This window comes from Atta colombica, unplaced genomic scaffold (genome assembly GCF_001594045.1).
Source record: "Atta colombica isolate Treedump-2 unplaced genomic scaffold, Acol1.0 scaffold32, whole genome shotgun sequence".
Taxonomy (NCBI): Eukaryota; Metazoa; Arthropoda; class Insecta; order Hymenoptera; family Formicidae; genus Atta; species Atta colombica.
In genome coordinates, this window is record NW_017259426.1 from 395,131 (window position 1) to 407,167 (window position 12,037).

At 33.7% G+C, this 12,037-nt stretch overlaps 1 protein-coding gene across 1 annotated transcript in view; it reads left to right on the plus strand.

The window, feature by feature from the left end:
* LOC108690395 (serine proteinase stubble) overlaps positions 1-11,712 on the plus strand; it is a 14,222-nt gene extending 2,510 nt beyond the window's left edge. Inside the window, exons 2-10 of the mRNA XM_018197657.1 lie at positions 2,052-2,374; positions 3,248-4,736; positions 6,792-6,935; positions 7,295-7,441; positions 8,659-8,735; positions 9,428-9,528; positions 10,050-10,321; positions 10,767-10,921; positions 11,548-11,712. Of these exons, the coding sequence (XP_018053146.1) occupies positions 2,052-2,374; positions 3,248-4,736; positions 6,792-6,935; positions 7,295-7,441; positions 8,659-8,735; positions 9,428-9,528; positions 10,050-10,321; positions 10,767-10,921; positions 11,548-11,712 (2,873 nt within the window). The remainder of the gene's footprint in view (positions 1-2,051; positions 2,375-3,247; positions 4,737-6,791; positions 6,936-7,294; positions 7,442-8,658; positions 8,736-9,427; positions 9,529-10,049; positions 10,322-10,766; positions 10,922-11,547) is intronic.
* Positions 11,713-12,037: the final 325 nt, after the last annotated feature.

Below are 12,037 nucleotides of genomic sequence, written 5' to 3' on the forward strand. Positions count from 1 at the left end.
GGTGTCTTAGAGGGAAACGGGCTGTTACATTAGGCTATGACTGTGACCCACATTTGGATCGGGCAACTAGCCCATACATTGAAACTTAACGGTACCGAGATGCTTCGCCTCGCCTGACATCAATTCGTTCGTTCCCCGATATAATGCGGCATATGCTTTATGTAGCCGGCGTACATGCATTAGCATTTTATAATCGATCGTTGATTTAAAATCATGAAAGAATTTAAATTGGAGATCGTTCTCAACGAGAATTATGATCCCGTTAAAATTTTTAATAATCAAAGATGACATTTGTTGTACGCGAGTTGCGCGCTATGACATCTTACTCTGATCTTTGCTTGAATAACGTCGATGAACTGCACATTTTATTTCATTCTTTAAAAAATTGATTTATTTATTTAATTTAAATTGCCACTGCACCTTTTTTCATGTATTCTCTATAGTCTTAATGCAATAATATCCGTTTTTGGCCGAAAGTTGTTATTTTGGAGTGAAGAGCATGTTTCTTCATCTTCCTCTGACGCGCGTTGCGTCTTTCGTAGCTAACTGTATCGCACGACCGTATGAATCATTGTCAAAGCAGACTTCTGTCATTCCGTTATACGCCTCTGATATTCGCGACTTTTTAAAAATTTTATGTGACATCTGTTTGTTTATCCACTTTCCGTTCTGTCGACACATAATGCGCTAAAGACCCAGAAAAGATTCCTGTTATCTGATTAATGCATATGTGATCTTCAATTTTTTCGGTAGCAACAACTGTTTTAAGATCCAATAGATTCAATACAGATGATATCTATAGACTTGTAACAAATTTAATAAATATTGTCAACAAGCTAACAATTTCTGTATTAATAAAATATCATAATTATTTACATATCCGCTTGATATTGGCCCTTATAAAGCTATTCGTCATATTTTCAATATATGAATCAATTACGCAATTGTCTCACGTCTCCTACCATAGGGATCGCAGTTGAACGAGCAAAATCATTAAGAGAAAATTATAAGCAGATACATTAACGATACGAGAGCAAAGTGTTACAGGCAGGAATGTAGAACGTACATCGTAAATGAACAGTTATAGACACCGGGTGAAGGTTGATATATATATATATTTCTCAGTGGAGATCAGAAAACACGGAAGCGTTTATCTAACCATCGTTGACGGTCATTCCGGGGAAGAATTACATCTTGCGGCATCACTTCGTAATATTTTATTTTATAGAAGTTTTTCTCCCTGTGGTAAAGAAGTCTTTACTTTCGCATTAATGTGTGAGATAATCGAACGGAAGAATTCTGATTTATCGCTTGAGAAAATCACGTATGAGATATCATGACGGCAAGTTCCGGCGAATCATGTTTATGAAGCTCATTAGATGAGAGAAAAGACTACTGTGTAAAAAGATATTAATACGATTCTGAGCACGCAAGTCAAGAAGAATTAAATGGCATTTTAGTAACAGCATATAAATAATATTTATAACTCTTCGATGCCATTCTCGATTACATCCGGTTTTTTAAAAAATGATTTTTTAAAATTCTTGTTTACTTCAATTGCTTATAACTTTTTTATTAATAAAGATACATACATATATTTGCTCGATATCATTGCATTTATTAACTGGTATTTAGTATCGAAAAAAAATTTGTTACAGTCAAGTAAACGTTAATTAAAGATAATAACATCAATGTATTACAATTTTATACTCAACAATATAAATGTAATATAACCATATGTGTTACATAATAGTTACATTCTGGAGTGTAAAATTTCAAATTATAAACATTGATAATAAACAAAATTAATGTTATGTTTAGTTTGTTGTTTATGTTGTGAATGTTTATTTTTGAAAATTATAAACAAAGTTGAATTGGATATGTAATGTAATGTAAATACATACATTATATTGTATTTATGACAAAACGGTATAATGTGGCATCGAAGAGTTAAAATAACTCATTTAAGAAAAAAAAAACGTTTAATGGAATTGGTCGGAAATCAGCTTGTCATAGATGAACGTAATGATGGAATTGCTTCGTTCTTACAGGTACGGGAAGAAATATCAGACACTTGCCCTGCGTGTCACGCAGGAGCGGTGAGACCGGTGTGTGCATGTTTGCATTTACTTGTGCGAAAGCAAATGGCACGCATCTTGGTACCTGCATCGATCGTTTCTACTTCGGTAGCTGCTGCAAGATTGACGACGAGCCGGACATTTTTCCGCAAGACAACAGCATCGATGATAGCCCGCCGGCGCCAAGGCCATTTATCACGACCCACAGGCCTACCGGGAGCAGCGGCATACCGGAGTACTTCACGAAGCCCAAGCCGACCGATGAAAAGAAACCAGTCGAAGCTTCACAAATCACGGCAAGTAGATGATCGCTAATGAAACAGCGAACTGGCTTAGCACGTTTCGCCATGTGTCAGTAGAAATGAGCGATGTGACAGCTGGAGTTCCTAGAGCCGGTTCGATATAACTGAAGTAATGTCTTTCGCGTATAACTATAGCCTGTCAAATCATCCACAGTGAACTTAATGGATTAATAATAAATAATTCGCTTGCTTTTTATTTAAGATAATATTTAAGATACTGCGTAACTCCATCTTATTTTATAAAATTTAGTTTTAAAAAAAGAAATAAGTTTTTAGACGACAATAATGATAAAAAGCGGTAGTTTGGAATTACAATATGCGAAAAGAAATGAGACGTTTTCTCAGCATTCGGATATGTAATAACTTTCTCTAAATGAGGTCATCAAGATAAATACAGTAGCTCGTGTGATCTCACAATTGATTCATGCAGGATTAAAGAAAGTTTTGCATTAAAGCTTTGCATTGCGCTTAATGATCAGTAAGTAATATGTGTGTAACTTATAAACATGCAGGAATAGTGTAATTTTGTTGAGGATATATATATATATATATTGATATGTATAACAATTAGCATATTAAATCAAATCGCTGAATAAAAATGTTTGATTTAATTAACAAAATGTGTATAAAGTGATAATCTTTATTTAAGATAAATTGAATTTAAAATACATACCACACGCTCTGCATTACGATACACAAAAATTTCATTTCCTTTAGAAAACTTATAAACAGAATAATCTTTTTAATTAATTAAAGATAAGTTAATTCTATTAATCAGTCAATGTTGCTTTTAAAAGATTAATTTACTGATTCTACTACAATGCCATCTACAATAATAATTAATTTAATAATTTAATAATTTTGTAGACAATATCTGGATTTTTGAATACGCAAAGCACGCAGACTTCAACAAATACGATGAGAGAGACGACGAAGTTCGTGACAAAGAAGCCAACGATCACAACAATAGAAATGACAACGCAGACTACTCGCCTCTCGACATTCCAAACCGTGCAAAACGCTGCCGGACCTAGTACGGAAGCTACGTTGAAGGCAACCAACAATACTGTAAATATTCCAGCACATATATCGTCAAGTATAACGAGACAACCTACGAAACCAACCATTTTGGATTCTACCCTCCGACCTAGCACTCTAAATTTAACGAAACTGACGACTATCACATCGGAAACGACCGCGAAGAAACCTGTTATCTCAACGACAACAGTACAAAAACCTATGGTGCAGACTTCTCAGAAACCATTCTCTTCTACTACTCCACCGATTGTTCAACATGAATCGACTACGATAAAGAACGATCTCACGATTACCACGCAGAAAGTGGTACCTTCAACCAGATTCCCACCAAGAAATACAACGTCGATTAAACCACTGAATCAGACGACTACGAGAAAGCCTAGCACTAAGAGACCTAGTACCACCGTGACAACAAAACGCCCAGTGGTGACTACGAAGAAACCCACTACGTTGACAAAGAGACCTTCAACTCCAACGAAGCCTCTTACAAATTCCAGCTTCAGCACCACTTTACCGGCAATAACTAAGCCTCATTCAACTTCTGGCTCATTCAGCAATGGATCTTTCAGTACAAGTGTAGATCGAGCAACGGAAAGTACTTTAGCCTTCATTGGAATTAGACCAACTGCAATGACAGTAACTACCAATATAATTCAGAAAACCACTATTACACCTACGAATTTGGATCATAAAGGATCTATTAAAACGACAACGCCGAAGACGACCTTGAAACCGACATCAACGGTCAGAACAACCACCGCTAGACCATCGACTACAACTAAAACAACAATTAACAGACCGATCACGATTAAACCATCTTCGTCGACTACAACAAAGCTGAAACCTACTAAAATCACTAGTACAACGACGAAGATCACTAAACCTGAATACACTAGCACCACGATAACGGAGGGAACGAAGCCATTATCATCAACTATAAGTTCAACACTTAGCGTTACAAGACCAAAACCCAGCACGACGAAACCAACACCCTTGACGAAACTTCCTGTGAACACATCCAGCATCGTGGAGGTTACCACAAGCACCTCGAGCTCGATATCCACGTTTACCGTTAAAAACGAGAGCATCTCGACCCATGTAACTCCTACCAAGGGTCAGAATGTTAATTACACCCTCGAGGAGATCCCGTTGACTACTTACTCGCCAGGATTGGTAACGTGGAGCTCCAACTCCGATGAAGTTTCTACAAAGGCGGTCAACAAAACAATTTCGTCAACATCAACATCAATGTCATCAACGCCAACGTCAACGTCGACGTTAACGTTAACGTCAACAACAACGATAGCTTCATCGTCAGGTGAATAAAAAGTTAATTATTTTTTGGTTCTCTTTTTTTATCATAATATAATAACTTTATCAATTCCAACTAGATAATTAATAGCTTGTTTTAACTGTTATATTTAACTGTAATTATATTTAACTGTAACATTAATCGTAACATTTAATTATTTCCGATAATGACAATTTCCTCTCACTACAATAAAAATTTTTAATTTTTAATGATTAATATCATCAATCTGAAACGAAAAGCGAAAGCAAAAGACATTAAATTTACATAGCAATCCGTCAACGGGTTTTCACTATTCCTAGTGTTTTGATGCATACAACGTGCCATGCCATACAACGTGAATCGTTATCATGATTTTCTACTGACAAGGGAATGTCACGTTACACAATGAACGTCCGTTTTCTTTAATTTCACCGATTAGCATACAGGCATTGAAACGAATAAGACTGCTAATCACGTTTCCTATAATTCTTCGAAGGGTCGCTCGATGTTGACGATGGGAACATGTATAAGATTCGTGACTGCCCATTACCAAGTGACATTATTACTCCACAATTTGTTACCGAGTAAAAAAAATTAAATATAAACTAAAATAATCTTACTTTTCATATGTATTCGTTCTTTGCCTTTTTCAATATTTATTTGTAAATTTATAATTTACAAATTTTTCAACTTTAATATTATCCTACTATTCAAAAGGATATTGTCCATTGCTTCCAAAGTATATAATCCAGACAAAAAGTTTGGAAATATTTTTAAAAATCGACATTTTTGGAATTACTCAAATATCTACAATAATATGTTTTTTTAACAATAATCCTTCAGTTTCAATAAATTATTGAATTTGAAGAATTATTTAAAAAATACACTATTATAATTTTTATTTAAAAAATACGTTTAAGAGATGAAATTAAACATTAAATAACAGAAAGACTTAATGATAAAAACAATATGAAGATTATAAAAGACATTAATAGATTAAAGGCATTAGGACATTAAAGATATTATATCTCTCTAAACAATGTAATAGTATTTCAATTGCATGCAACACAAAATTGAGTTATATTGAACTTCATAAGTCATAGGCAATCCATCCGTATTTTATATTCATTCGACAAACGGTTATTTTATTCTATCCAAATGAATCGAGTTCATTATAGATGCAAGCCAAGGTCGTTCCTCGGATCCTAGAAAATATAATCGAGTGGAGATGTTATGTGGACCATGTCAATAGCGCAGCACTCTGACACGTCGTCGGGACAGAATGTCATAATGTCCTAACGGTTCACAAACCGGCTATCCCGGGCTTTCCGCCGACGCAATTACGGTCATCTCTCCCTTGTGTATCTCTATCCATTTCGTTGAGCGGCAAGACTTCGAATTATCTTCTAATAACTATGATTCACTTCGCTACCTTGCAAGAAAAAAAAAGGAATTCGCTCTTCTCACAACCAAGCCAAATTGGAGAATTAAACCGGTTCGCATCGCCTTGAATTAGTATATCTGCATGAAACTAACATTTTCTGAGAAATATAGGTCCACGAACTTGAAGAAAACATTCTTCTGATTTTTACACAAAATTTTTACGCAAAAGTATTCTACTGGATATGTGTAGATGAGCTTTTATCTAATTTTGGAATTAATTTATTTTGACATAAGCATGCATTTTCGGATTAATTTGATATTATCCAGTTTATGTTTTTAATGCTTTTCTCACATTTTGATTTACGTTTTAATATTTGTAATTTTTGTTATCATAACTACGTTTTTTTGTCAACATATATTAAACAAACATAATTAAACATATTTGATTTGCAAACTTATCGAAACATTTTTACTTATTTAATACTACAATTAATAAATAATTTATGAACATTAATATCCGCATTGACTCATATCTGCTTTACTTTTCTATTTAGTTTTGATTTAATTTGTTTTCTCAACAAATTATAGCCATTTATTATATTATCTATTTCTGATTCCCCTAAAAGAAAAGAATCATGAATTTGCGATTAATTAAAATACAATTAAATTTTATATTTATTATGTTTATTCGCTTCGCAGAACAAGTGGAAACTGATTGGTCGCCGATAACAACTCCGGATGGCTGGATAATGATTCAGTCTCCTACCACCGAAAAATTACCGGAGATTCAAGAGTCGTCGACCGAACCGGTTACGGAATCCCCTATCCAGTCTTTGACTTCTGGTAAGATATATTAATTATAATCTTTGTGAGTACTTTGTGATTTGCGAATTTGCTCGCAATGGAAGAATTTTCAAGAATTGGTAAATACAATCATGCAAATGAACAACTTGGAAGGAATATCTTTTAACAAGTCTAAATAACAAGAAAGAACTAGAAGTTCTTAGCAAATTTTAGTATTGCAACAAAACTGTATTTCAGAATTTCTTTCTATTGAATCTTCTTACAACAACACATTCAATTGTTATATAAATACAATGCAATTTTAATATAAATTTTCTATAGAAAATTGTGTCGCTTTTTATTTTATGTGAATGTAATAACTTAATTAATTAATCTTCAATTACTTCTCGAATTTTCAGCCAAACCAATAACAGAGAGCAGTATCATCCCCGATATCATAAAGAGACCAATGGTGACAACTTTATTGTCAACGATTGCCAGTGTTACGATCGACATGGAACTTCCGGTTCCAATGGAGACCCTCAATATGTCGGATTACAAACAAGGTTAATACTTATATGTTGAACGGATTACAGTATAATGTTACGACGTGCGCTTCACGAGCGGGTGCATGAATAAAAGAAATTAGATCATTCTCAGACTGAGTGACCGAAACGAATCGTTACTCGACTAGAACTAGTCTCAGGACTAAAAACAAAATGACGGGTGAAATGTGAAACTAGATTTAGGTCATGGAATTCACGTTATTCTCTTCGATTTTGACCCAGTTAAATCCTGAAGATGATCCACCAACTTCTGATCGTATAACGATCAATGCTTTCATCTTTTCTTTACGGATTACCGCAAGTTTAATATTAATTAAACTCTTCGTTTGACAAGACAGACGTCTCTATTAATCCTAACACAGACTCGCACATTTTACATGTAAAAAACAATTCTAAGTATAGAAGTAGATTTATATGTACGTAAAAATTTTCTAATTTTCTTGCTCGTCATTTTGATATGTCGCAATTTTCAGATTTCCCAAACTTGCACGGAAAGAATGATTGTGCGAAATGTCTAAAAATTTACCACAGACTTGAAAATAATTTTGTTAAACCATCAAAATAATTATGTAGAAAATTCAAGTACCATGAGCAATGCTGCAAAAAATTTTGATATTCATAGCAACCAGTTTCCTACATCATTATTTTAACAATGCAACGAAATTATTTTTAGATCTGTATCTAGTAAAATTTTTAAATACTTTAACAAAATTGTTCTTTTCTTATAAGTTTTCGAAATTTTCCTTTATCATTATACTTTATCTAAATTAGTTTTTAGTATCACATAATGTATACTGTATCATATAATGTATATTGAAGTTTATTTAAGCAATTAAAATCGCATTGCGTACAATTACTTATAGTATTGAAAACGCTTTAATTCATAGATTATCGATGACTTGACCACTTTGTATGCCATTATATAACTTACCATCATCTAAGTTGCAATAACACAACTTAATTTAAATAATAATAGTATAGTCGTAAATTTTAACGTCAGTAATTTCCCGTAATCAATAAGATGCGCGCCGAGTGTGCAGACAATATTGTCGATAGAAAAATTCTAATTCCACCTACAGGCAGACAAAAGAATTATGTAAGCGACGCATCCGCGCAACGGTACCGATTCATCCAGTCGAATACAGCGCGTCCGTTCTCCAACATGACTGCCCAATTAGGACTGATGCGATTTAACTCGACATTGTTTGTTCTTACAGTGTGCGGACGAAGAATGTTTCCGGAGCCTAAGATTGTCGGCGGTGAGCGAAGTTCCTTCGGAAAATGGCCTTGGCAGGTGAGCTTGAAGAAGCTCAACAAAACAATTAGAATTAGAGGTCAGGTCGGTAATCGAGCTAACTGCAAAATGTATAAAAATAAATATAAATTAAAACATTTATTGTATATTATGTTTATAATATATTTATTGGTGTACTTCTTGCAATTAGCATAATTACAGACCTGATTTCTTCTGACGTTTTGCTTTGCATAATATGAGCGAATATTTATATTTTTAATTAGAATTAGGTTCTCTACACTCTGTAAATTCTTTAGAGTGGGATTTCATTCTTTAGAGTCAGATTCACTCTAAAAGTTTTGGAGAGCAGATATTTCGTAATTGCGTAACATTTTACTATGTTGTCATGTTATTTACATACTTTATTTAAACATTAATGCCTTAATGAAAATCACAAAATCTGATGATTATTTGAAGATTGAATTGATATGCATAATTTTAAAAAATCAATTAAAAAGAATTACAATAAAATTTAATTTTTCTGAGATCGTCATAAATTAAAGTTCAATTCATCGTCTGTCGAATAACAAAATCGCAATAATAGATTATATTAAATATGATGCAGAAAAATATAATCATAATAATGACTTTTCATTTTATCTTATTATTTTATTACGTATTAAAGATAATGCGTAGATCGATCAACGCACATACGGTGATTGATTTTCATTACATGATGGATTTCCTTGCAGATCTCATTACGTCAATGGCGATCGCAGACATATCTGCACAAATGCGGCGCGGCATTGTTGAACGAGAACTGGGCTATTACCGCGGCGCACTGCGTCGAAAGGTAAGTGTTTGCCATGGCTACGATATAATCAAGTTTTCTCCCACTCGCATCATCTCATCATACTATCCACAACGTTCTTTAACATTGCACCGTGAAGTTTCCTCGCAACAACAATATGCATTCGCTTATGATATCTCCAAATAAAAAGAGATTGTCTCTGCTTGTATAAACATTTTCTCATCTAATATATTTGAGAAGCGCGACCAAGATTATATGAACTGTCGTCCTAAAGTAGAACATCATAAGAAACGTTATAAGAAACTTCATGTTCCTTTAAAGAGAACCAGAATTCCGTAATTTTTTTCCGGATTTTACTATTCACGACGTCTGATCTTTTATCACAATTTTTTTTTTCTTTACATTGTCGCATTTCAATCTCTTTTTAATTTTTTAACAGTGAATTTAATTTCTTTTCTTATAACAAGATATTATTATTAAAAATGCAACGAAAGATTGCGAATAGCGTTTTGTTTCCGGATAGAATTTTCCGGTAAGTGAATGCATTGATATATATTTTACAGCGTACCGCCTAGCGAGCTATTGTTAAGGATCGGCGAGCACGATTTGGCGAATGAAGATGAGCCATATGGATATCAGGAGAGAAGAGTGCAAATTGTGGCGAGCCATCCACAATTCGATGCGCGTACTTTCGAGTATGATCTTGCTCTGTTGCGATTCTATGAGCCTCTTCTGCCATTCCAACCAAATGTTTTGCCGATCTGCCTGCCCGACGATGATGAAACCTACGTTGGTCGTACCGCCTATGTTACTGGCTGGGGTAGACTTTACGACGGTATTAAAATGCATCGTCATAATTAATTAAGTGAAGCAATATAACTTGGAATTTATATCCTAATATTAATTACTCTCCGTCTGCGATCATAATTTTCGACTTTCATAATATACAGAAAAATATAGGATTACTTATTGATATCTCTATTATATTACCAAATAATTTTTTAACAAGATATTTTAAGAGCAAAAATCAGACTCCGCTCTCCTTTATTTCGGACAAATTTCAAAGTAAAATTTTGCTTGTGCCAAAAAAGATTCAGATTGCAAACGGAATGTTAATATTTGATACGTGTTAATTAGTAAAAAAACTATCAATTGTTTTATGATAAAATATTTTATATTAAACTACAAGTAATAGATGAAATATTTTATATTAAACTAAAAATAAAATTATTGTCACTCATTGCATAGATATCTAAACATATAATTGTCTACTTTTGCAGAGGGACCACTGCCGTCCGTGTTACAAGAGGTTGCAGTACCGGTTATCAATAATACCGTATGTGAAGCGATGTATAAAAACGCGGGTTACATCGAGCACATTCCACATATATTTATCTGCGCCGGTTGGAGGAATGGCGGATTCGATTCCTGTGAGGTCAGTTTTTGCTGGCGATTTTATAGAAATGAAAAAAGTCGTTCGTGCTATTTCAAGTTTTTTGAGATTGAAAATAGCAATTAAAAAATATTATCCATATAATTTATATCTTTCGATAATACATATTATTTTGACAATCATATATGATTGTGTCATAACAAAAATGTTTTAAAAAATCTTTAGAAAATTAAAATATCTTGATATCTTTCTTACAGAAGATAATCTACAGATACCTTTCGAACATTATAGTTTCTTAGAAATTAATTATTATTGATAAAAATTTGTAGCAATAATATTCTGTAATATTTATTTTTATATCAATAATAATAAGTTTTTAGGTAACTATTATGTTCCCTTACAACAATTCAATACTGGAAAGTAATTATTAATTATTTATTTTGAATAATAAAAATACTATTGTACAGTAATTTTCAGTATTAAATTGGATTTCTGTGAGAATTCAAAAGACAAAAGTTATAAGAATTATCTGAAAGTTACTGATAAGACGTTTCAATTTTGTAAAGATATTTTTAAATATTTTTAACATGTAATAATATGTAAGAAATTACATGTATTACAAAGAGACATATCTCTTAATATTCTAACTTATAACCTTCCTTTATCAGGGTGACAGCGGCGGTCCAATGGTCATCCAAAGAGCGCGAGATAAACGATGGATTCTTGCTGGAATCATCAGCTGGGGAATCGGTTGCGCCGCGCCTAATCAACCTGGCGTTTATACACGTATCTCGGAATTTCGTGACTGGATCAATCAGATTCTGCAATTCTGAATGTCTCGGAAAGAACGTGATCTGCGCTCGAAATTCGCGCTTTTGCATCGCGCCGATGGAAGATTGTTGATATGGAGATTGTAACGATCGCTAAGCAGACGAATGGCACCATCTGCCGGAGCTGTGAGCCAAGTGCAATTTAGTGGAAAAATCTAAGAGGTCCCAGCGCGGGGATTCACAAAGATTTGTGTGCATGTTACGAACTTGGCGACATGTGGAGCCACTGATTCCAATTTTCCCGTGTAAAGCCGCAACGTATGCACGTATATACACGCGATTTCCCGGGAAAATCCGACATGTTACAACGATACAATGGATATTGATT